The sequence below is a fragment of the Lepisosteus oculatus genome, chromosome 3 (assembly GCF_040954835.1).
Source record: "Lepisosteus oculatus isolate fLepOcu1 chromosome 3, fLepOcu1.hap2, whole genome shotgun sequence".
Classification (NCBI taxonomy): domain Eukaryota; kingdom Metazoa; phylum Chordata; class Actinopteri; order Semionotiformes; family Lepisosteidae; genus Lepisosteus; species Lepisosteus oculatus.
Window position 1 is genome coordinate 18,649,927 of NC_090698.1, and position 27,493 is coordinate 18,677,419.

General features: G+C 37.8%; 2 protein-coding genes across 3 annotated transcripts in view; one reads left to right on the top strand and one right to left on the bottom strand.

The window, feature by feature from the left end:
- The window catches only part of rpl17 (ribosomal protein L17), a 306,152-nt gene that overhangs the window by 59,293 nt on the left and 219,366 nt on the right, over positions 1-27,493 (top strand). The gene's annotated exons all lie outside the window — the stretch shown is intronic.
- LOC102689581 (poly [ADP-ribose] polymerase tankyrase-1) overlaps positions 1-27,493 on the bottom strand; it is a 141,799-nt gene that overhangs the window by 54,175 nt on the left and 60,131 nt on the right. For both annotated transcript variants that reach the window (XM_006627156.3, XM_015339996.2), the window contains exons 4-5: positions 8,914-8,950; positions 4,831-4,906 (exon numbers count right to left, since the gene is read on the bottom strand). In XM_006627156.3, the coding sequence (XP_006627219.2) occupies positions 4,831-4,906; positions 8,914-8,950 (113 nt within the window). The remainder of the gene's footprint in view (positions 1-4,830; positions 4,907-8,913; positions 8,951-27,493) is intronic.

Sequence of the window (27,493 nt, forward strand, 5' to 3'; positions counted from 1 at the left end):
CCATGACACAAATAATGTGAACAGACAAGAGAGAATAAAGCTTTTTTGGGGAAAAAAACAGGTTTGTAAAACTAACAATGTTAACTGGAACAACTGCGAACTGGCAGAACTCCAACAAAGTTCTCCAAACAGTTCTCCACCAAAGAGTCATACTGTTCTATCAGTTAACCAAAATCAAAGACCTAATCAAAAAACCTTAGAAAACTGGTAAAGACCAATTCAGAGGTACCAAGAGGCACAAAAGCCTTTGGAATAAGAGACTTTGCTAATGTTATAATTCTCACAACATATATTCCTAAGCATTTTGAAAATTAAAGTTGAAGTTATATTTACAATTAGCAAGTTAGGCCTAAGTACAAATTTTCCAGAAAAGAAAAAATAGCAGACAACTATGCTTGCTTCTAGTTCTAATATTTGCAAAAGACAGATAAGAGTTCTGGACAAATATGTTTAACCACTAGGAACCACATTAAGGCAAAAGCACCAATAAAAGCAATACTAAATGCTTGCAGACACTTTTTGCAAACTCTCCTATTGAGTACAAAATATGAAACTACATGCCCTGTACCTCTTAGTGACACCAGGAGAGTGGTGAGCAATCTCCTGATTTCAAGAGGCAGTGCGGAAGATTTTCCAACCCAAGCAGTGCTCCATGAATTATGATGATTGCCTCCAAACTTGTTTGGAGTCTCAGCAGTTTGTACGTCAGGCACAATGCTGTTTTTTTTCCCCTCAGCCAGCTGAGGAATGAGGAGCATACTGATCTTGAGGTGAGAAGATGATGTTCTGAATTAAAGACTACTTCACAGAAAGAGGGGAAAAAATACTAAAGGAATAGCAATACTGAAGTAACATGACAGAATTCTCAATCTCAGAAGGTAGAAAGAAACGTCAATTCCCGATAAGAGCAGTGCTTAGCAGTTTGACTAAATGAAATAGCAGTTTCACTCTGTGTTAACCTGTAGCCAAGAAAAAACTAATATCTCCATTATGCCTCTAAACAAGGCACAATCGAGCTGAAATGCACAGAACTTAGCAAGATGCTCTAAAGTTCACCTGTGCCCCCAAAAGGAGAGATCTTTGGAGATGAAAGACACCAAAGCCTTTGGAATAAAAGAATCTACTAACATTACAATTCTGACAGTTTATATCCACAAGCATTTTGAAGATTAAGGCTTTTTGCCATTGGTGAGTCAGGTTTAATTAGACACCCAACCAGACCTTCAGAAATGGATCTTCGTTCTGCCAATTAAAGCTGCAAAGTGGAACAATCTTTCTAGAGTACACCTGGGAACTATTTCCCTTATAAGTCTACCAGGTTAAATTAAACTATGCCTCCTGACAAAGTCAGTGAGTGGTTGCTTTTTCTATCAAGGGAAAATGGTCTGCAAGGTAAATGGGTAAGAAATTGAAACGCAGCAGTTAATGTAGGAAGAAACAACAAAAATGCAAAGAATGAACAAAACAGTGAAAAACATAAGGTATGGAAGATCAACTGAAAAAAACAGGTGTTGGCTTACCCCTTAACCACTCCTTCCGATTTACTAAGAAGCGTCACAATACAGTTTGATTTCATTGTACATCATAAACCAAACAAAGGGCATGCTCTGTAACCATGCTTTACGTAGAAACAAGGGCAGAGAGCAATATCCCAGTGGAACCGCATCAAAAAGGCTTACGTCTTATCAACTGCTGACATCTGTTAATACCTATCTAGAGTACATGTCCTTTCATAAGTCCAGTTAATCACTCTAGTTTGATCAGCTGAACAATTAACAAAGAGATACTGTATAGCACAGTAAACAGTCACAATGAAAACTGATGTTAAGGATAACCTGCAACGCATTCCCCAAAAAAAGAGAAGTAGATTTTTTTTCCACATGAATGTCCCCAGGTCAACCACATGAAAGCATTCCGTTGATTGTTCATAAAGCAATGCAAGTTATGCAATACCCAAGTTTGAGAACAAGCAGGATATATCACACCATGTTGTCATATTTTTTAGATATTATGAAAGTGCATAATGTTCTGGCAGATTCAAATATCTACCTAGTAAGAATCTTCAGTGGAAAGGATGTAATGATAATGCCCAGTCAGTTGTATTAGCTACTTTTCTCAGGCGCTATAAAATACATTTAACTGGGCACTGCTTTTGTGATAGAGATTAATGGGTAGCCACACTACGTTCAGCTACATGAACAAAGGGTAGTAGCACAATCATCGTCTTAACCATCCGAAGCACAAAATCAGCGGGTTGTGAGAGAGATACCTTTCAGAGGCGTAAAGCAGTGTTAGACATATACTTAAGAAAATTGTAATAGGTTTATTCCATGCTGAAAAAAGAAGAAAGAGAACACAATTTTACTTAAGAAAATTGCCTTTCTTTAAATCTGTTAGCATTTAAACTTTTGACCTCAATCATTGTCAAGGGCAAAAAGCATCCTTTCATTTATATGTTCTGAAGTACAATTTTAGAGTCAAAAATTAATGTTTGTCTAATTACTAGGATATATCCCCAAATATGTCCTACAATCAAAATGTAATGCAATATTATTTTACTTGTCTTTTACTGTCAGTTTTTTTTTGCATTACTTTGCATTTTAATCTTAATATAGTAGCACACTTCGATACAACGGAAAATGTATTTTAGTGCTGGGTCACACAAGAAAGAGCTGTAACTTTTGATAGCTATTGTCAAACTAGAACAGGTCTTTGTAATTACATGTGCAAGGGGGGATAGTAGTTTCACATCTTCAGATATAGAGAGAGAGAACATAGTGCTACTATGGACTAAAAACAATTATATATTTGCATCATTAAGGATCAGATGGAACTTTGAGTAGGCCCACTCTGCTAGAAACTCAACAATGAGGGTCTGTTTACAGACTATAACCACACAAAGAAATAGCGCCTTAATATTCTGAGAAGTATAGTTTTTGCAGTACAGTTCCTGACTAGTACAGAGAAAAGACCACTTTCCCCTGCTTTCAGAAAGGAAGGGATAAAGATAAGAGAAAGATAAGAGAAAGGCCCTTTCTTGTTTCAAAGTGTGACGGCCATGAGGAAGCTAATAGACCTTTGTGTTGGCACATCTTTAAAAATTAAAACTCTGACAGATAACACCTTTTAAAAAACTCCATCTATTTTATCATCAATTCATCCACCTTAACACCTTCTGCCAACTGCTGCCTGAAGGCATATGTGCCTTGAAGATCTCTGATTAGATTCAGAAGCTAGCTGAAAGAAAGTGTGCAAGTGTGTGACCTACAGTTAGCTCTCTGACTCCAATACACTCTGGATGTCCAGGTTCTGGTTAGCATTAGTTTCATTCCACTTGATGGCATATCACCACTATGTAAAATGGTAATGTAATCTTGCGCTGAACTTCTTAATAACAAGGCTGAAAATTAACAGGGATGGCAAGATGCAGCTCAGCACCTGAATAATCCATACTGCTTTTTCCTTAGTTGACAGTGAAACTGTAGAATAGCTTATAGCAGCCACAGAAGGGCTGCTACTGTATATACTTTCATTGAAACATGACATGTTCATAATTAAGGCAAGAGAATAACTTTACCAAGTTACTCGGTCAACTTACTTAGTCAATAGTCCTACCTAAGTCAGGATTAAAAAAAAAAATTATGAAAATGGTTTGTGCAACCTACAATGAACATACTTCATCAGCCTGCTATTTTGTAGAAAATGGTTCTCTAACTGTCCTTACTCCTGCTGTCCTAATGTCTTCTATTGTTTTCCTAAACATAGTTCAAATATGCCTTTAACTATATTGTGGCAAAATTGGGGCCCTTTGGAAAAATTGGTTTCTCACAAATTTAAAATGTATGGTACATCATATACATATTTACATGGATGAATCTTGTTATATTAAACTGGAAAGTACACATTTTGGTAGATATACTCAAAATAAGATTCTATTTTTATACATAAATTCAAGTGATGAACATTTACATGTGTTTAGAAACATTTGAACAGTACCAGTGTTTCCTTAGCCATGCACATAACCTTTTAGGCTAATGTCAAAACCCTTTAATTAACATCTGTTAAACATACTCTGCTATTCTAGTAAATCTTAATAGTTGGATAAGTCCAAGTTATCAGAAATGAAAATAAAATACACTACTTATAAAATCAAATTAAAACATTTCCAAGATTCTATTTTATGCTTAACTGCAGCTTTTTCAAAACGATCTGCTCAAAATCCCATAAATCTGTAACAGAAGATGCTTTTATGTTGCCCAAGTGTCCATTCAATCTTCAGGAGCATAGACATTGACCTGTCTCACCTTTACTTCAACCTGAACCCAGCTCTGCTGCAAAGTGCGCTAGTTTTGAAACCTATAAATCAGCTCATCACAATGAAACCCTACTGCAATAAGCTGTGGTTCAGATGTTTAAATGCAGAAAAGGGACTGTTTAAGTGTTCCTTTTCAAGTGATGAAAATCTGCATCGGCATCAAGGCCAAAAAACAGCTTTCAACCAAATTAAAATCTATGTCTGAAGCAGAGAGCCAATTAAAAAAGGCTGCTTTAATTTCTGATTATTGTTCCCCCCAAGGATAAAAAAAATGTATTCAATGCTGCAAATTTGCAACATTGCCAGAAGTTGAGTCAAACTTTTTTTTTAGCCAATATGGCAGGGTTTGTGCTTAGTCACAAAATGCCCAGGTGGTAAAGTTTAGGACCGACATTGAAAAAGGCAACGACAACAAAAAGGCTTTCATAAATCAACTCAGTATATACTGGATGTATACTCAGCTGCTGGGCTTCAGTTTGTTTTAATGTACAGCTGAGGTCACACCACTGTCTTACCTTCCTTCCATCGCTCGCATGGCAATTCACGTTTAATGGAGTCAGCAGGGCCATGAGCTTCTCTTCATTACCGCTCCTGCAGCAAAACAGCATTTAATAAAAGGAGAGAATAACAATGCAAACTGCATTAGATCCAGTGGAGACATAACATCATCACTGTTAAGGTAAGACTGGTTGGAACATATTAAAAGCTAAATAAAAAGGGCATGCTTAAACCATCTTCCAGGTAGTGCTGTCATTTATTTGCGATTCATGGTCCTAGCAGAATTGGTGATCAATTCTGAATGCACAATACGCGACACCTGAAGTGCAAATCATACCACTGTGCGACCTTCAGCACGTCATCAGATCATGTCCTTCCCGACTACAGATGGAAAGGAATGAAGAATAAATAAGCAACAAAATCCTACCATATTGCATCTCACCAGGACTAGAAATCAATCTGTGACAAAATTTCTGGATGAGATTTATCAGGAAAATGAGCCTCGAGTCAAGACAGTCTGGGGGTGGAGGGAGGAAAAAATGGAAAAATAAAGCATCCAGAAAACCTCTGGTGCCTCTTTTGTTTCCCCCTTGAGAAAATGAAAAATTATCGACCGCAGACACAGCTAAACGAAAGTCACGAGTCATAAGTACGTCCAGTCGCTATTACGCGATAAAAAACAGCACAGAACAGCAACGTCGGTTATATCTAGAGCTGCTCAAGGGCAACTGAATAGCTAATTAATTGAGTATTAGTTATCATGACTTCTGGAAAGTTTAGTGATGTTATTTACATGCCATGGCAGACGTTCTCTAAACCCGTCTTTCAAACACCTTAATTCCTGACTGCAGGCCAGCAGCATTTACCCCCACCAGCCTGAGGAATCATATCTTGTCCCAAAGATCAGAGTACAACACGTGTCTACAGTTGGGACCAGTGCTTCAAGCCAGTGGCCTCATGGGTTCTTGGTGAACAAACAAAATGTGGGATCTTGGCTTTTTTTAAAGCATTTGTCGAGAAGGTTGCTGAGTATTGAACAGCCTAAGGTCACCCTGAAGAAAAAAAAAGGAACCCCCTACGTGTTAATATTTTAGCAAGGCTGTCCATCCTGGAGTAAAACCGCCTTACTACACAAATTTGGCTGTCCCAAACGATGCAAAACAGTTATGTTTACGCTACAGATCATCTCTAGTATTGACTGCGATTCATATTTCACATCTCCTCCACAGTAAATAATGTAAAGTTAAACGTCTGTGTTGACAGGGAAAATGCATGACTTCCATGCAGCAGTCTGGTAGCTAAAAGGACAAAGATCATAATAATTGATCACCTAGCGAAGCATTAAGTTGCTATCATTTCTTGTTGTTTTCTTGCAGAATATATATTTGCCTGCAGGACTTGTCACAAAAAAAACAAATGCATGTGAGTCACTTCTAAAAATGAGCCATCCGTGATGTCCGTGGTGCAAGCAGATCAGTGCTATAGCGCAGCTCTGTGGCAAAGCAGTTCAGACAGGTGTATTTGCATGTAATACATCATTCAAAACTGCATTTCAGGCAGGACTCATAAATGGGCTTTTCCAGTCGAACACAAAGTCATTCTTACAATCCACCTCTGTTCTATGGAAACCCTTCACTGTCCTGAAGAAAGTCCTTCCTGAGTTTGTTGGGCTTAAGATGACTGGTTGTAACTAAAAGCAATACCAAAGCCCTGATTTTTCCATAGCCTACCTTATTTTATGTTTTCTATCTTATTTAATGTTTTAATTATTATCCACCTGTAGATGTCCATCAAATCAGTTTAATCAGCATAGCTGGATTGACAGAATGAAGGGCGAGTTTGAAGATCAGATTTTAATAATGATTAATTGCTTACACTTATGTAGCGCTTTTCTGGACACTCCACTCAAAGGGCTTTACAGGTAATGGGGATTCCCCTCCACCACCACCAATGTGCAGCATCCACCTGGATGATGTGACAGCAGCCATAGTGCACCAGAAAGCTCCCCTCAGATCAGCAGGGATTAGTGTGGAGGAGAACAGAGTAACGAAGCCAATTCATAGATGGGGATCATTATGAGGCCATGATTGGTAAGGGCCAATGGGAAATTTGGCCAGGACACCAAATGTTCATGTGGATTTAATAATGTAAGTTGTGTGCATGGTTTGGACTTGGTGCCACTTATTTACTGGTAAGTGTAGCGCACCTTTAGAAAACTGAGCATGCCTACAGGTTAGCCACTTAGGAGCCTGGCTTAAACCTTAGTTACCTAAGCTATAAGCAAGTTCCAAATAGGTCCTTCCATCTTAATAATACTGTATACATAAGATTGCAGAAGCTAAATAAATCATTTTTTTCTGGTAAAGCAACATTCTGTCCTTAAAATGCACTGTCTGGTGTGTCTTTTCTAGCATCTGCATCTCTCCACTCTGTAAGAAGCCAAGGCCAGGTTTTAGTATTTTGGCAGGAATTGTGAATCTATTATAAACGACTGGTCAAGTGGATTCACTGTCATTTCGTATTTAGTTTTATACCTGACTAAGAAATCTCATAACATAGTGAACCAAGCATGAAAACATTACTGAATCCAGTCAATACATTATGCATTAAACATAGCACGTAAAAAGAATCAAGGATTAGATTGCCCCTTTTGCACTTTTTCAAGAAATGCTGTACAGCTTCATTCATAGCCAAAACAAGTACAGACCACTGAAAGAGTCAATGCACTCTGAGATGTCACATTTTTCACCACATTCTGTGAACTACACTTAACTGGTCTAAAGCAGACTGATTTATAATTTCCACACAAATGCGTAAGACAAGAAACTACAAAATAAAGTAATAAATGCGAGCTGTCTCTGATTTCATTTATGTTTTCATTTGGCTTTTTCGGCATTTTTGAATTTTATACTTTGTGTCATCATACATTCTTTAACATAAGGTTTGAAGAGGGACATGCAATGTACAGTCAGCTATGATACAAACATTACATTTTATACTTTACTTAAAGAGATTTTTCTTTGTATTTAACGGCCTACAATATCCTCGGCACATCCTATTCCTGCCGAAAAACCGAACTACAGGCTTTCTGTAGTCTGTCAGGGTTCACTGCTCAGTCAAAATGCTCCTCCATACAATTATATGAATAAGCCTAATAGTGTTATATTTCAAAACATCACATACACTTTTTTATATTTTTTTGTTTGACAGGCCTTCATAGTGCTTGGTTTTCACATAAACATTTTATTTAATGGGAAGTGAACCTTAATCCTCTTTAGTTTTGAATCTTACCAAAGTAACTAGTTTATATATAGAAAACAGGTCCATCATTTGACTTCACGCAAGTACTTAATGCAGTGCACATAGAAGTAAATACATAATCAAACGGCATATTGGTGAATGATACATTTGTTGCTATGAATAAAAAAAATACTACATCAAGCAACTCGTTCAGCAAGTCCTCAATCAAGAGAGACAGTATTACTCAATTTCTGTCTGTGTGACAATGAATACATTTACATTAACAGCTGTTTATTAAGAATATGGAGAAACTCCCTTTAGCAGACACTACACATAAAAAGCTGACATATTGCAGGTTAAAGACAACAGGGGCAATGATGTGAAGTTCTCTCTAAACTCTCTGTGCGTGATCTTCATGTAACATCACCTCTCCAGGGATTGTGTAACAAATAAGGACCCAGCTGGTCAATTAAAACACCAGGATGTTCTGGCACGGCATTATTTACAGCAAAAAATAAATTAAAATAACAAATTTAAGAGGGCTGCCTGTCTTGCTCACTTTGTCCCCCAGTGCCTGGGAGAAAAGGCTTTTATTAATGCCAGCACCTCCACTCAGCACAAGAAGCAACAGTATTGCACGAGGTTAATTATTACATGCACATGTACATGCACAATAAAAGCATGCATCTATAACACTTCTTTGCTGATAAAATAAGAAAAAACCCTTCACAATGAAGTAGTTAACTGAAATCAACCCACGTGCAGTTCCAACCACAACACTACCTACCCCTGTCTTTTTTTTTCTTTCGGAGGGGGGGGGGGGGGGGGGGGAGACAAGGGGGGTTGGGGTGCATACTCACCTCGCTGCTTCCAGGAGTTCGTCCTTCTTGTATTCACCTAAGTGATTGCAAAAAATCATTGTCAGTGCCAGAGCGGTGAAATTTGCAGCAGCAGCCAAAACACTGAGAGAAGAATACTAAGAAGCAATCTATGAGCACCACACAAATATACACACACACGGAGACCTCTCTCTCTCCAGTCTCACTCTCTCTCTGTATAAATAAAACAGAAATGTGAACTGGAAGGGGAGAGGAAGCCCACACCCCGCTGGGTGATGGAGCTGTGACGATAGGCAGCTTGTGGTGGCAGCATCGCCAGTGTCTTGGAGACGGCCGGCAAATTGACGCAGATTCTTGTCCAATCCTCAAATTAAATGGCTTTCCTCAGACAGCCAATCAATGCTACAACACCCCCCTCCCACCCCACCCCGTCCTCTGCCACCCTCCCCTCTCTCACACACCCCCTCCCTTTTTGTTCTTTCCACGGAGGAGTGAATGCCGTGATAACAATGCCAAAAAAAAAAGTGAAATTAAAATTACAGAGATGCCCTCCCTCTTTCTCTTCCCCTCTACTCCCTCCCTAGCAGGGCCAGCCTCCTGGTTACTCCTGGACCACAACAAATCCAGGGATGAGCACTTGCACAGCCCCTGACGTGCACATCCCTGCCAGCGCAGAGCGAGCCGGAGCCACAGGGAGAGAAGCACAGGGAAAGGGACAAAGAAAACGAGAGAGAGAAAACATAAGAGAGAGAGAGAGAGAGAGAAACATAAGAACCCCTGCTGTTAGATGGAAACCAAAACAGACAGGGAATGATTTTTCCACACTCCTTTGTTACCTACTTGGGGAAGGGGTTCTGGTAGAAGAAAAAAAAATTGTACACATGCTTTCATCGGGAGCCTTCGGAAGTACAGCCTACAGACCCTTTCCAATTTGGTCGGACACTTACACACGTGCTTCATTTGAATTTACCTGACCTTGCTAAGCTAGCCTCCTTCAAGAAATACGAAATACAAAATCCAGAAATTCAAGTCAAATTCCATTAATTTTAAGAACTACATGGTTAATGGAATCTGCTTTAAGAGGTCAGAAATTGTAATTCAGCAAGGCAAACAAGATTAAACTGGAATGCTATTTAGAGGATGAAAAAATGGAAAGAACCTCTGCATGCTCTCTAAATTGATAAATACTGCCTGACAGTTGACTGACAACTGATATCTTTGTAGACAATGATAGGAAGCTGTAGGCTGTAGTTATTGGATTGCATAAATAATTAGGTATTTAATATATGCTGTAAGCTGTGATCAGAAAGTACTGACAATTATATACAGCCCTGGTAGAATTCAAGTAGTTTTCTATATATAATTTTTGCAATATCTATTTGAAGGTGGCTGTATGAAAACCTGAAAGCTAACTACTGCAAAGAAATCAATGCTTAGTCTCAAAAATAATCCCTTGCCACCTCAAATGTCCATATATTCATGCTTTGAACCTAAACATTGGCTGCAGAAACTTCATTTCACTTGGCAAGATAGTCACAGACAAATGTACTGGCGCCCTGCATTTGCGGCAGTGCTATTCCCTAGTTTATTATGTATAATAAACATTGTGCATTACCATCTTCTTGCACCACGTCTAGTCATTCATCCCAGCAAAGAGGAGTTAGGATTTCTAGTGAATTAAATAATTTAAGATACAGATCTTAATTTTGCAACCCTACAGACATCTATCAAGTAGTAAAAGCAACCCTATGTCTTAAATGAAATTGATCAGGTTTAGGCAAATTACAGATACTTCCTCCTGGCAGTGTAGTCTGTGGATGAAAGAAAATGTGAGCAAATCCGAAATATATTTCATAGCAAAGAGTGCATATAGGAAATGTGAGCTTGAGCATATTCTGCAGGAATATCTAACCTCTCATAATATCACACTCATTCAGGTTAGTCATGATGATATAAGTAGTATTTAGGGATGAAAATACCTGTTGTGTTTCTGGAGTGTCTCAGTACACATTGTATGGGGAATGGTTATAATCCTTGGAAAGAATAGAAGCAGAACTCTGCAATATGAGCTCTATTTGTTTTACTCTTAGTAATTTGTGCACATTTCTGTAAATGTGATTTGAACTAAAGAACTTAAGCACAATGCTTCTACTGTTCAAAAATTGTGATAATGTGCTTATCACCTGTAACATAAATGTGGCTTCTTAAAATTGTCATGAAATACAAATTGTACAGTATAGAAACAGATTATGAAATAGAAGATATTCGTGGTTTCAAATATTTTTTTCTGGGTAAGGGTACAAAACCTTTGAGCTAATGTGTGTCACCCAAATACAAATCCTATCAACAAAAAATCCATAGTTAGGCTACGCCAATTGGGTAATTTCATAATGAGCCGATATCACGCATTTACTTGAAGTACTTGAATTCATTAAATTCACTACAGAAAAGTTTACACATGAAAGTTTTCAAAGTACAACCAGACTGCAAAGGTTGATAGTTACAATGAACAAAGTCCAGAAATCTGGTGTCTAAAAGAAAGAATCAAAGAGAACAAAGTAGAACATTCACCTTAGTTCTGTCTAACTTTAATCTTTGTAATATTATGCCTACGTCTTATGAGACAAAACTTTACAAGCTGACTGTTCTGCTAATTTATTGATTTCTTAATAATCACAAAATGGAAAAATGTACCAACATGTCATTCCTTAAATTGGGTGTAGCTAATGAAAGATGAAAAGCAGGACACCACCGCTTGTGCCTTGGATTCCACCCAGTTACCAATTTTACTTCCAATACAAGGTAAGCCCCGACTCCCTCCTTGACTCTTTAAGAGGGCCATCAGGTTTTTACTGAATGATGTGATACCAGTGAGCTTGAGAGATAATGGGGAAGGGAGATAACAAACAGGTTATTAAAGATAAAAAAGAAATGTATGTAGATTTGATGTCACAGCAGGAGTACGGAACTCAATTTTAAGACAACCTCAAACATGATGGACATAATATTTGCCTTTGTTTGTATCACTGGACATAATGCCTCTTGCCTTTTATGGACAAGCGCAGCTAAGCTGCCCCATAGAACAGCATTGGTATTACAAAGTGTCTGCAGCTGAAAAGTTGTCTCTCTCTGTACAATGAGATAGATGTGGTGCCTTCTGAACATTGTCATGGTGTTACACTGCATGATGTACAAGGAGAGCCAGCTATCAAACTGCGGGGGAAAAAACAGCACAAGCACTTTGTGAAGGATTGTTCACAAATTCAGGTGTAAATCTGATAGTATTCACAGCAATATAGAAATGTTTGTGCAACTCATTTTCATGCAGATCAAATTAAACTGAAGCAGCACTGGAGGCAAGTTTCAAGATCTATTAGATGTATTTTGTTTGTAAACACAGAGATGAATCCAGTGAAACTATCACTACTCTGACAGTCAAAACCAGCAATGCTCAAGCCTGGCAAATCCTCAGACAGTTAACCAGCGTTCCCAAATGCTATCAAAAACAGAGCATTCAGCAGAAAAAGCAAAAAGCATCACCTGCCTTATTAACGTGCCCTTGCTCACACTCTGAATTTACTACAATACTATATTTCAGTGTGCTCTTTGTTTAAAAAAAAAAAAAGACAAAGGTGCCCTGCCATCTCTACAGGAAGGCACAGTGTCCTTCTCCAGACGCTGCACACCAGATGAATTCCTAAATACACAATAAGTAAAAGAAACAAGTACAGTTGTCTAAAGATTCAATGACTTTCCAAAATTCTAAATTTATTAGGAACCTCCTAATAGGAGCTCGGCTAATAAAATATCAAAATTGGATAAGCAATATTTTCTAGAGGTTTTGCACGTCCAGGCTATATCTATTACCTGTACTGAGCAAAAGTGTCAATTTTGTTTTTCTGCAGTTTAACAGGAGATTGCTTACACGTATATTAGGTTATAACTCCTAAGGACTGGAGGGCAAAGAGCACTTCCCACTCCCTCCTTTCAGACAAGGAAACTGAGGTGTGAAACAGTTTGAGACGTGAAGTTAGGCAGAATGGAAAAACAAGTTGTATGGCCTTTGTCTAGAAGCTGTTAAACAGCAACGTCACTCTGAAGAGCTAGAGAAGGGGGCCAAGAAAAAGCCACGTCAGCCTTATCTGAAACAGGAGAGAATGGAAAATAATTGAGTCGGCCTGATGATTTATATTGTTTTGAGAACGTTCTCGTTTGCAGGAACCCATGAATCCCTGAAGAGCTGAGATAGGTGGTACTGTATAGCCCATATATAGTGTACGCTATATAGTATATTTTATCTTTACTATCAAGAACTCGTTAAAGCCAGATTTAGCTTCCTCCCCATTTACAGTAAAGACGATATAAAACCAATTACAACCCCAAAACCAATGCTTGCACGCTATAAAATTCCAGTTCTTTGTACAGTGTGTACATCTGCGTCAGAATTGTGCGATGCAAAAGGAATCAGATAGGACCAAGCCACGAGATCAGTGCTGTGCCTGCATCGGCTCTGGCGACTGGAAGGTGTTCTGTTACAGATGTATCTCTACATCAAGGCAGTTTATTTTAATAAGGTGACTCAATAAGCTGAACAAGTGCATTCTATTAGGAAGCAGAGCCAGTCACAGTTATAAAGAAAAACAACTACTTTCTTGAGAAGTTCTAGGCTGTTAAAAAAAAAAGTCTCTATGCAAAAGTCTTGCCAGTCATTATTCCTGGCCCTTACTCGAGGTTTCAAACACTGGTGGCAAGGCCTGTTGTTCAATGAAGCAAATCCAGACTGCCAGTGTAACTGGGGAATAAGCCCTTCATTTCAGTATTTCTCAGGGCAGTGGTGAGAATGATGGAATAGAATTAAGTCCTCGGAGGCCAGAACACCACATAGCTTCCCTGGCCATCATAAAGCTCGCTCCTTGTGGCCAGTCATGCTTGGGAAATAAATTATATGGCATTTAGCATGTGACACCGGGATGTTTTTTTCAAGAATTGACTTGTCTATATTTATGTGCAATGTGTTCTAATGGAAACATTCTCATATTGCCCATAAAAAGAGGTACATTATAGATATGACAGATAAAGTATTTTTTAGTTCCACAAGATAATTAAAAATTCCTGAAGTAAACAAATTACAACATACTTAACAAATAATAAATTTAATTTTGCACACAAGATGTCACTTCTGTATCCTGCCCCTTGTGGGCAGTCTAAAGAGAAAAGAAAAGGCATACTTAATAAATTATTTTTATGGACTGAAAATTTAAAATGTTTGTCTATTTTACACTTAAATTGAGAAACCTGCAGCGATTAATGAATCGAGCCATACTGCTGTACAGGATGTACATACCCGGAGAGAGAGTTCAGTGAAAGGTGCCCTGTCGGCTCAGCAGCAGCTTTTTCTGCGACAGGTTGCAGTCTCCCTGACAGTCCTCAGTCCTAATGGAACAGGGCCAACCACAGGACAGATGCTGCTTGGGAAACAGAACCCTCAATGTAGCTCTGCCCTGCCAGTCCAAGTTTAACCCACAGATGAACAAAGTACAGCTCATCCCGCAATCTGCACTCGCTTGTACAAGCTGTGCAACTTTTTCACTCATATAGGTCACTTTCAAATCTATGATTTAACGATTAACATGTCTGCTCATAAATGTTAGAGTGTGTATAAAAACAGGGCTATCTCCATCACTGCCATGCTGACAATGATAAAACGCGTAATAAGGAGATGTGCAGAATATTAAACAGACCTAATATAATGGGCTCACCTCAAGGATACATATTAATTCAAGGAAAGAATAAACTCTTTAACCTTCTTTAAGATTTAAGCTTTGAGGTATGACAATCTGGTGGTCAATGAAGAAGCCTGTTTCTTGATTTATTGCCAGCAAATTAGAACGGTCAACTGCAAGATGCATCATTCTTTCTAGGAAGACATGAGGCTGAGGACAGTCACTGAAAAGGGAGATCCCAAAACTGCATATAACGCACTTGTATGTAATAAATGCATACAGACGCATACATCATTGCCACTTCAGGCAGTGATAATTGATCTCAAGTGGCTGTATTTCCAGAAAGCATTAGTCTACAGTGACGCCAGAAGCAAAACAAAAAAACAGGTAGGGCAAAATGCTTCAAAGAAAACCTTAAGCTCTCAAACGTACTGAGCAAGAGACTTAAGATTTTAATAAAGGCAGCAGTGTGGAGTGATGGTTCAAATCCTGGGTGGGGCACTGTTGTTGTACCCTTGAGTAAGTTTGGTTGGTAAAATGCCCAGCTGTATAAATGGGTATAAATGTCATTTACTTTGGATCAAAGCATCTAGCTGAACCAGCTGGACAGATTGTCTTGAGAGTAGGAGGTTCAGCCATGACTGCACATCAGGAGATGCCTTGGAGACACTTGAAAATGTCAAGCTGTCCTTGAAAACACCACAAAAAACCATGCAGATTTTCTTTCACAAAAATGCCCAAGATTTTACAAGTACACAGCCGAGATGCAGCCCACATTGCTGTTAAGTGGAAATAATACTTGGCTTAACATTTATATCTTCCACAAAGCATTTCAGTTGTCAACACATTATCCTGGAGGATTATATGACGGAACAAGCTTAGTCAATTTGAACTAGTCCAGATTCCATACTACACTGTTAAAGATAAGAGATTATTTTTGATCTCCAGAGACCTCCAAATATCTTTAAAATATTATATTTTCAGTTGAGATAAATTATATATAGGCCTAAAGACAGATATAGACAAGACAGATTCAGTTTAGGCTAAATGATAAATGTTGGGTAACACAAGGTAGATGGAAAAATAACATAAGACAAGTTCTCTTATTATATTTTATACTTGGCAGTTAATCATGATCATTACTTGCAGTATTGACCAAAGTATAGTTCCTAAGGTACAGTTATCGCTTGGACTCTGATTTGGTCTAACATCCCACTGCTGATGCACAAGAAAACGGCAATCCAGCCATGTATGAAACTAGGCAATTACAAGCAGAGATAATAGAGGCCATAGCCACTAGATAGCTGAGGGAAGATGAATTGTTTTTCCTTCAATCTTGGAACTGGGGGCAAAAAAAGCACTGAGCCACTGCATGTGTAAGGCAGTTTCCAGACTCTTCAAACAGAGGCCTATCAGTCACTCTAAGAAGACAATGTCAGAGGAAATGCCTATTATTGAACCACATAGTTGCATGTGGCAGGAGAGGAAAACCCTTCATCTTGACAAATTTGCATGTAGCTTCTTGAGTAATGCACTGGTGAATTAAGATGAATGACTGGGTTGCTGAGAAACCTCAAGAGTGCTGCCCCATTTATCACAGTGGATCGAAAAAGAAAATTGGTGGCACAATAATACCTGGTCATGGTAGAATGCAGATGACTGTACCATGAAGCGCGTGGCCTGTTAAAGGTTGCAGCACTATAGGATGGCTGAACCAAGATGAATTTTAGACATTAAAATGAGCAACAGGACTTTTCCAGTGTGTCATGTTTTCAAAGAACGTGCCAAAAGAGATGGCTAACTTTAAAAGGAGTGTCAGAAGAAAATCTTTACCAAACAAAGTGATAAAAGGTGAAAAAGAACAAGGGTGATAATGTGGTGATAATGTGCAGCAACTGTACCTCGTTGAAACAAAGAAATGTCTATGAACTTTACAAGACAAGAATGATTAAGTGCTGTAGCACAAGATGGAAATTACTTAAAGCTTATAATAAGGGAGAACAGAAAATTGCAAATAAAAAGGAGGATGTCAACAGAAGGACTGATAATGAAAGAAGGCAGACTCAAGTTCATGGAACTCTTCTCTCACGATGGAAAAGGGGACAAACCTGTCCTCTCAATTGCAAGTTTCTGTCAAACACTAAAGAATTAAGTTCCCTTGGTTGGGCAATTAACAGATGCCCGTGGACAAGCTCCGCTTAACAGTGAAATCGCACACCTGATTTCAGCTTCTTGTATACACTCTTGAGCAGACTGCGCCAATGACCAGCGAACTGTATTGGACAGCACATCTCCTGTAGCCCTTGGCTTGACACCAGTAACCAGCACTAACCTGTCTCAAGGGTACCTTATTAATGCCAATGAGACTGATAATACAGTGCACTTTTTAATTCTTTTAGTACTCTTACACAGAACGGTGGAACACCACAATCTAGTCAGTTTCTGCCATCTAACAATCAAACTTTCATTAAGAAAAACAATGGGGAAAAAGAACCCCATGTTCTTGTGTATTTCTTTTGACAACTGGGAAACCTTAAAAGATACAGTGATTTGTTCTTTTACTTGAAGAAACGTTTACTCAAAGGCTTAGTCCTGGAAACACATGACAGCTTATGTTATGAAATTTCAGGTAGTCAAAGGGCTGCTTTTCAGGGACAGTTTGTAATCGCCAAATAGCTTTAGAGAAAATGGAGGTGGATAACAAATGGACAGCTTCAACTGAGCCACAGTAAAGCAAAAAGCCATCATCGAACAGAATACTGCAAAATATTTGGAATGTTAGATATTCAGTTCAGATCTAGTCATTTATGTCTGTTTTCACAGGATGCCTTTAATGCCTGAATAGTATAATGAGAGTTTTCCCCCCTTTTTTCTAGAGTGCATTGAAATTCAATCAAATTTTTTGACTGTAGCTATTTCTAGGAAAACAGTCTTAACCTGAAATGTTAGTGGCCTGACATTAAAATTAAAATTTGGCAGATATTTTACCATATAATAGCATTATTGGTGTCAGATTATTTTTCTTAATATATCCAAACACTGAGTGGAATTAAAAATAACAAATTCTACTAGTTCCCATACTAATCGGTTATGATGTTAATGCCTCTCTATAGTCTTAATATCTTGAAATATATAAATTATAAATTTGGGTATAAACCTTTGAAAAGGATTACAAAATTAGATGTTTCAAGGAAGAACAGCTGTCCATCATTTTAAAGTAAAACAAAGTGTTAAAACAGTGATAATATAAATCAACTTATGAAGAAATTGAGCTTTTTTCAGACGTTTTCAGAAAATACAAAACAATTTAAAGGTCCTGAGAAGCTTGAAGATCATGTCAAATAGATGCAAGGTAACTAAACGCTTGAATTCCACAAACTTTTTGGGGTGCAAATTACTAGTCTGAGACCATATCTCCGATTTTATCATACAAAAACATTTTATAGGCTTCAACTGGATGAACTGATTTCTGATTACACTAGCCTCCTAGTTAAAATGTTAATTAGAATGTTTCAAATAGTTAAGACATGTCATCTGCGAGTTAATGAAGCAAAGGTAACAGAAAAGTTCAGATTTCTGAGATCAGAAAAATTCTCAGGATTCTGTTCCACTTCAGTTCTTAGTAACATTCTAAAACTAATCTTTGCATAATAATTCAAATGAAGCTTATTCCAAAGGGTTAATCGAAAAGTACTTCTAAAACCTGCAGGGCAGCAGCTCTGAAAGACTGCATTTCAGAAGAGTCTGGTCTGCTTATTCACAGTGCACATACCACCATAGGCTGTGAGAGCTCCGATCTACTTCATAATACCAATGCGTTTTAATGCCATGAGCTGTGTCATATTAACAAAATGTCCACTTTCATTCTAGAAATAACTTTAAAACAGTTCAAGGTAACTCAATGTAATGCTTGAGCCTCAACAATTTGGGGGCTGTTTAGCTTATCAAAAGCAAGGAAAGCATCCAATCAAAATAAAAACAACATTTGGCTTCTTTTCTAACATTGTTTTTATAAAATGGTCGCAGGTACAGAGAAACATTGAATTTGGAAATTATTTTTCCTAATCAATTTCCCTCAGGGGATCAATAAAGTATCTATCTGAGGCACAAGAACAGACTGGTGGCTGGTACAGTAGCAGGAAACACACCTTTTTAGAATACAGTGGTAAGTGGCACTACAGATTTATTATACCATGCATGACATGACCATTACACTAACTAACATGTGTCATCATCAGAGGGTCTACTGTGAAAATCGCAAAACAGCAGATTTGTGACCACCACTGGAGAAATATAAGCTTCACACACTACCAGATTCAGCTCAACACCTAGTCAATGTTCACATTCAGTGAGCAGGGCAAAAGTTCTATTTACATCATAGGCAAGAAAGCCATTGTTATATAAGCGAAATCGAGTATGTTGCCCTGCTTTGATTTTGCCAGTCAAATCAGGATTTAACGGCAGGATGGGTAGGTCCCAGCACGTGATATCACAACACATGATCAATAATGAGGAGGTCTCAAGTGGAGTGACTTGACACACTACTCCACTCCAAACCACTGGACTCCAACCAGCCCCATCAATTGAATTTGTCCTAAATAACTTGCATATTTTTCTGTAAATTTGCAAGACACTCACTTATATCCGTCAGGATACTCTAATACCTCAATTCATCACTTAAAAAGAACTTGGCTCCACTGCTGGTGACTCCACCTGAACTGCTGTTATCATCACTTCATTCTGTTGCATTAATGAACATTGACAAAAGAGACTAAGAGACAGAGAAGAGCACTACGAAACCGCTACTTAAAGACTTCTTAACTAACTAGCTACAGTAATAATCGGGATTTTGTCAGATCATCTAGGGAAATAACAAATCTTGCCATTTTCACAGCTCTGCTACCATGTCCAACAGCCCTAGCCAGGAAAAAGGGAGCTTTCTTAGAATCAAGCTACTTGTTCTGCAAGATTAAACTGCAGTCTTTTTCCTTTCCACCCAGAGATGTTTAAATGCTGCTAACAGACCAGAAAATCTGAAAAATGTCACAAACAAAAGACATTTTTTAGCTTTACCCAACAGAGAAAAAAAGGCTAGAATCCTTTTCTCTCTCCCACCATGAATTTGACATCAGTCATTTACTGTTTTTTTATTCCTCCACACTGTGTGGACCTTGAGAGTCACTGCAAACCAATACTGTACGCCCAATACATCAAGAAATGTCTGAACTATAAACAGGTCGGTGCTGTATTTAAGTAGCCTTTAAAATCAGGACAACACAGGATTTCTTAAGCCGATTAAGCTCCAGTTACAACCTATAGTTACACTGCTGCAAACATCTGATTGAGACAATAACTTGCCTAAGAAGCCAACGTCCTTAGATTAGTTGAATCACAAAAAAGAGAAATTTCTTTATTGACGTTGCATTAAAATTCTTACAAAAGTCACTTCACAATCACTGAAAAAAATTCTGTTTAAATTTGGTATAGGCCAATCCCACTGGAGGGCAGTATAGCATTCAGCTGTTGTGTGCAAATACCAAAAGTAATAGTACCCACTCTGGCAGAAGCGCAAATTAACAATTAGTTTTTTACAAAGCTGAGCTGTTTTATTTTACAACATTTCTAGCTGTAATACGCAAGACATCAATGAATTTACATTTTGCTTGATGTTAAGGTGCTCTCAGTTTAACATCTGCAAATTAAAAAAAACCCTAAGTCAACAGATGTCAATTACAGAAGCAGTTCAAGAGAAACACTGATATGAGGTACATAAATTCTTTTTAGATAAACTGACAAATGATTTTAAGCCCAATGTGTAATACAAGCAAAGGGCCGAATTCCCTCTAAGAGTGAATTACATGTTTAAATAACTGTTAAATCTCTGTCATGGGATTAAAAAATACCAACATTCTAAGCAAGTAAATAGATGATCATACAACAGTTTTGACTGAATCTGCATCTCTTGTGAAACATCTTGAAAACAAAAATAATTCACACACTGAGGGCAAGAAGAGGGGAAGATTCAGAAGAAGGGGGGGGACTTGAAATCATCTTAGGACAGTAAGCAATCAGGCAAGATGGATGAGAGAGAACATGCTATTGCTGAAACCTACAAGTCAGCAACATCTTAAAATCAGCTCACAACTTTTCAGCTCAATTGACTGGCTTCCGGGAAGATGTGAAAGGCCATGATTACTCACTAGCTGCATCCTACACAATGCATTCTATTTGTTTTACATTAAAATATCTATCATTTAGCCTGACTGAAAAATAGTGTAAACTACGGGCATGATGACTGTAAAAAGACAAAACTCATCTTTCATTATCATCAATAAAATAACAATTCACGTAACCTAGTCTTTTCTCCAAGGCAACACAGAGAGACAGTGCTTACATTTGGGTGGAGCACAGAAACAGATGCATTTACCATTATCGGTACTAGCTGTCATAGCACACACATAATAGCGAAGTTTGGCTAGGTATGTGAACCTGGTAAAAGAAATCCTGTTGACTGATCTCTTATAATTTAATAGAATAATTTCACTTACCTGTTCACTCCTAGTAAACTCAACTTAAAATATTCAAAGATAACCAATTTAAAAAAACAAAAAGGAACCTCAACTATGCTTTCTTCTAGCCTGATGCAGCACTAGAACATCCTAAAAACCAAGAAAAAGATGAATATACTTGTCTTCGTCAGAGAGAGAGAGAGAGAGAGAGAGAGAGAGAGAGAGAGAGAGAGAGAGAGCAAATATTGGTCAACAAATCATTCTATACCATTCATTACTGTGAATTCTGAATTGTGTATTAATATTTCAAATTGGTTTATTTTTCAGGATTCTGTCACAGCTCTTGAAAAGGTCTCTTTAGGTTGCAGCAAATGGAATGAATAATTCCAGCGCTTTGATTTAAGGCTCAGTGGTGGCAGGGCAACTCTGCATAGACTGCAAAGAAAGCTTCTGCAGTCTCCCTTGAGCTGGGTCCCAGCTGGGCCACAGTCCTTGTATCTTCTTCTGCCTCACTGGCTACAAGCTGAACAGCATCAACGTCTGGGACACCAGACTGCATTTCCATACAACCTAAAGGTCTAAATACTCTTAAAATATGTCTTTATAAATTAGTCTTTCATCACAGAACCCACATTAAAAAGATCCACAACACGAAATGTCTAACAGGATGAAGTAAGAACATAGGTGTGTATTCAGTAGGATAATTGCTTTACTCAATTATTGGTGTCCGGTGAATCTCCATTTACTGCATGTTTTATATAAATTAGTACAGGGTGGCATGATGGCGCAGTGTACTGGTACTGTGCAGGTTAGTATTGTTGCCTTGCAGTACTGTAGTCCTGGTTAATTATTTGGCTATTTACACAGTCTGTTTGTTCTTATTGTGTTCATGTGGGTTTCCTCTGGGTGCTCCAGTTTCTCCCTACCAAGTTTTACGGGTCGTTTCTGGGAAACTGGCCTTGGTGTGAGTGTGTGCTTTCGCGCCCGCTTATTGCCAGGATAGACTGCAGCTTCCCCACAACCTCGAATTGGATAAAGCAGCTAGAAAATGATGGATACATGCATTAGTCCACAGAGCAGTTTATATTAAACAAGAGAAAAGGCTATTCAGTCTTTATATACTAGGATCCAACTTGAGGAAAGAAAGCATACGTTACAAGACCTACAGTAAGTAACAAGAGTTCAAGTGATTGCAAATATGAAGCTAGTCTAAATGTTATATACATCTGTTTTATTAAGACACAATCTTGCCTCTAATTCTTTCCTCCAGTACCAAGGACATGCTGCTTATAATAGCATGTTTACTCATGAATCATAATTCCTTCACTATGGACACACACAAGTATATAACAGGTTTTACTTTCAAAGTCTAATGGTGTACTACAGTGCCAAGAGCATTCATAGCACTACATAAAGAATCCTGTTTACATCAAGCCTCCCATTAGTAGAAAACCACATTTGTGCAAACTGCGGAACAAGGTTACTTCTACCCATGTGTTTTTATTTAGCATTTTTATAAGCTTTCTTTGTAATTGACTGCAATACATTGTAACATGCGTGCAGTACTATTTCTTACATAAGAGAATTTAGGCAATTATTCTGCAATAAACATTTAGTTCCTCTGCTTTAAGTTGTGCTTAGGTCAGAGAGAACCATCGTTAACTATTTTTTGGCAACATGAAAAATGTGAAGTGCTACACCCTATTAATATAGACAATGTATTTAGTAGGTAAAAGACATTTTGCTACCAAGATCGTAAGTGTTGATAAGTGACACATTCCGAACATTATTCAGCCAGTGTGGCCATGTTTTTCCCACTCTTCAACAACAGTTTCAAAATGATGTCTTTCATAACTCCTCACCTCTCCAAGGAAAGGAGAAAACAGAAAGTGAGGAAGGGCTATTCTATCCTGAAGATCTGCACAATTTTCTGCCTTGCTTGTTAAGAAGACAATTAAAATAAAACTCCCCAAATTAAACAGTTGATTTAAATAAAAGAAAACTTTTACAGCAAAATTTAGCTTAACACTTATACATGGGTCGCTTGTGTGAAATGAGGGGTTGTAATTTCTGTGCTCGGCAGTCCAAGAATACCAACAACTGAGGTAATTAATCCGAGTTAATGCTGCCTACGTTTTTTTTTCTCCACACTGGCAGCCTGAACTCTCATTACTGTTGCCCCAAAGAGTGCTTTATCAGCAATAATAAATTAGCTTTGTTTAGACTGTCTAATAATGTGGTTTTAGCAGTCCAAGACTGAAGCTCTACAGCAAAAAGCAAATAAAAAAGCTGATACTCTTTGAAACCCCTGCAGGAGTCCCTGCACTATGGACCATCATCCAGTGGTTAGGATTTAGTACTAAAACCATTAATGCTTTGAGCAAAAAGCAATGGTGACATGTCCGTACTTGTCGCTGTCACTGAATATTCTCCTCGATTTTAACAAGTTGGAAATAAAATAATGTATAAAATTATTATTAAATTAAAATAATTAATAAAATAATCAACGAACCAAGCTAGATTACTATATAATACTATACAATTGGTCTGTTGAGTATGATGGCTATGTTACTTCCAAATTAAACAGTATTTTTGTATAACTATAGTATGTCATCTAAACTATATAGTGGTACAACAAAATTTGCTATAAATACAAACAGGACCATCTGGAACACATTTCCACAGATGCTAACAATGGCACCAGAAGACCTTACACAGCTGTCTACCAATCATCGTGGACATTAATGGTGGAACATCACTGTTAATGGAAATGTGTTCTCAAATTACACATTTTTGGATTGGCCAACTAACTTGAAAACCTCCCTGTAAATAAGAGGCAGAGAAGCAGACCCACAAATGAAAAGGAAAGAAACTGTATACCCACAAGAGTAAGGGAGACTAACTTTAAAGAAGTCTAAACTTTTTAGCCACAGAACCTCTCAAACTCAGTTTGTCCCCAAGATGAACACTTAAACAATGTAATAAATCCTCCCACCAATCTGAGGAATTGAAGTGGTGGCAGAGGACACAGAAATATGAACAGACTGTGTGAACAGCTCTGCATGAGAGCTACTTAACAGAATAGCTCAGTGCCATTCCTGCCATGGTGGAGAATAAAAAAAGGTCTTTTTAAAAAAAAATGCCAGCTGAACTTACAGCACTACTAATGGGGTGGAAATATGTTTGATATGCTTCAAGTACAGTGCACTGCTATAAATGTCATCTGTTCTGTGCAGCGCTATGCATGCTAACAGGCTGTAACACTGCATTCTCTACAACCACGAACACTTTGATCACAGGAGACATAGTGCTGCTAAAAGCAGCTTAAACCGATATAAGTGCAGAGGAATAATTAAGCAACAAAATTGACAAACAGTCTTTATACACTTTAATTTTTTTTTTTAATTTTTAGCAAAGATTCTTACATTTCCTTTTAAATAAAAGAAGACCATTCGATCAATCTCTCTTGTGTGGTAAGCAGTAGTTAAGTTCATCCCAACATTTCTTGGAAGAACTTTCTTTGTAGCTTCGTAGCTTGTCCCAGGCTCTCACATTTCTTTGTACAGAAAACTTCCTCCTGTTCTCAGTATTAACTGCAATTCTATGTAGTTTCCACTGGTACCCTGATTTATGATTGATTGTTCTCTCAAACACAATTAAAAACTAACTCAACAGCTGCCAAAAGCACTTTTTTAAACAAAAAAGCCCTGCAATCTCAACTCCTGCAACTCATTTTTTTTGGTACGATTAGAATTCATGACAAAAGGCCCTATGCATCCTTATGGCCTAGATTTCAGAATTTCAGCTTTTAATACATCCAGCAAACCTTAAGATTTTTTCACTCTATCTTAATACTGTACAAGTGTTAAAGGCATACAGTTTTTGAGACGCTTTCACATTGAAAATCACCAATATTTTATTAACTTTGTAGTATGTAGGTCTAAGTTATGAGTGGTTAAGGTGGGTAGCTGCATCAGCATGCGTAGGCTGCAAAGTAACAAGTAATAGGTCTATTCCAGGCTGAAAAAAGAAGAAAGAAAACAATGTTTCGGCCGTAGAGCCTTCTTCTGCTTCTGCTCACACCTGAAGAAGGCTCCACGGCCGAAACGCTGCGTTTTCTTTAATCTTTTTTCGGCATGTTCCTAAGTTATGAGTGTCCTAGTATATCAAACTCTAAATCCTAACAGTTTTAAAACACCTTGCCCCCAAATTAAATTAATAAAAGATAAGAATATGTAATGGAAAAGTCAGTGCCTATTAGTTACTGTTATAAATGGAGAGCAGATGTATATCTTTTTAAAAACTCAAAAGACATTTCGATGCCAGATAACAGCACTTAATTAAATATTAAAACATGTTTCCTATTCTCATATGATTTCTTCCTTCAAACAAGACCTTCAACTTGATGGAGAGCAGAAATCAAACTGTAACGCCTTCACACTTTCAAGGTAGTCCCACAGAAATGATGGGAAATGATGACAGTCTCTAAAGACCTACAGGTACATGACACCACATCTTCCATGGGCCTAGCTTTGCACAATGCTTATTAAATGCATATTAGGGGACAAGGAGATATGTTTGCCTAGATACATATTTTTTTTTATTAAATCACAAACAAGTTCAAGTTTATTTGTTATTTTGTAGCAAATTTGGGATAACTGCCATTTGAAATTAAAAAACCCAGAATGGTTCATATACACCAGATGGATCTTGGTTACAACCTTTTTATACAGGCACTTGAGATGTAACTATTTGTTGCTGATTTGGACAACACTCTAAGAGACTTTTTCTTCTTAAAAAAAGAGGTGGCTGAATATTTAGTAATCAAAACAAACTCTAAAGTGTGCAGTTTCCAATAACAGAAGTGCAAAAAATCAATCAGTATGTTTCTAAAGCACAGGCACTAATACATCATGGCCCTCTATGTTATGGTGGTTTATGACCCTGTATTCACATTATCAACTGACAGTTTATTTACATAGCCTCTGTGACGGATGCCACATTAATTTTTTCTCATCCCATAGTTCAGTTGCATTAAATATTAGCTTCAAAAGCAAACTGCTTTAGTGCCTATTTTCTCAATTTTTCAAAACACATTCCTATCACAGTAGACAAAAAACAGAAAAGCCTCCAACAGAGGTGTTATCAATAGGTGATAATGAAAGGCCCGGCACACTGTTCAAGTGGCTGCCGTGCAATCACACCATTGGAGAGCAGATAAAAATAAACAGCTGGCTTGAATAATTTAGCTTATATGGAGACAGTACTGATGGGAGGTTTTATTCTCATTTAAATAACTGTTGCCCAACCATCAGTAATCAGCGTCAATGGTCGTGTGAATCACTAGGCCATTCTGGGCTGTGGAGAACAAATAATTACAATCAATAAAGGAATGTCAAGTGGTTGACGTGTATGGCAGTATAATCACTTTCTTCTTTGCTTCTGAAGGTAGTAATTTATCCCCATTTGCTCATGTGTGAAGGGTGTACAACATCAAAGAGCAATTCCATGACATCTCTTCTGGTCACCGTTTAAAGCACAAAGTCACTGAAATATTTCGATTGATTAAAAAAAAAAGCCATGTTTCACTCTGCCTCTATCAAATGTTTTTAACAGAGGCCCAAGTAATTTTAATAAAAAATTGACAAGAGAACCAAGTACTTAAGGATCCACAGCAATTCTTTACAAGAAAGAAGAAGTGTACCAGGATAATTTCTAGGATGGTCCATAAAACCAAAATTTTTAGCCCTCAAAAATATTTTCACACCAATTTTAAGACCAAGTCCTCGGTGCTCCATATAATGGTTAGATATTTTTAAAACTTTCCTGGGCAAGATTATTTTGATGAAATGAAAAGAAAGAACACTTCTTCAAGCCCCAACATTGTGTCTTTTCTTTTTCAGCATGGAATAAACTGTACAAGATTCAGATTATTTTGATGATCAAGATGCATTTTTAATCACCACACAGACTCTATAATAATTCTTGCACTTGCCTGTGAAATCCATTCTGAGCTATGTGAATCTGCAGGTGTGCCCGTTCAGCAGCTGTACTGTTTAAAATTCTGAACGTGTGGGAGCTCAAGAGGCTGAGGCACCTCAATTAAGATGCCAGGTGATGCAAAATCAGGATCCATAGTGCAGCTTTGTCATTTGTCTTTACTTATAGAAACAAAGATGTAGCCTCATCTGTCCATGTTCACAACATATATGCATTCTGCCATAGCTACTTTCCCTCTTCTTCTTACACTCAGCATTGGTGATGCCAGTGCTAGCAAGAGCCAGAGACCGATGCAAAAGGCAAAAAAGCACAAATCATATCCCATCATTTCTACCTTTTTGGGAAAGCACTATAGTCAATGATAATGCA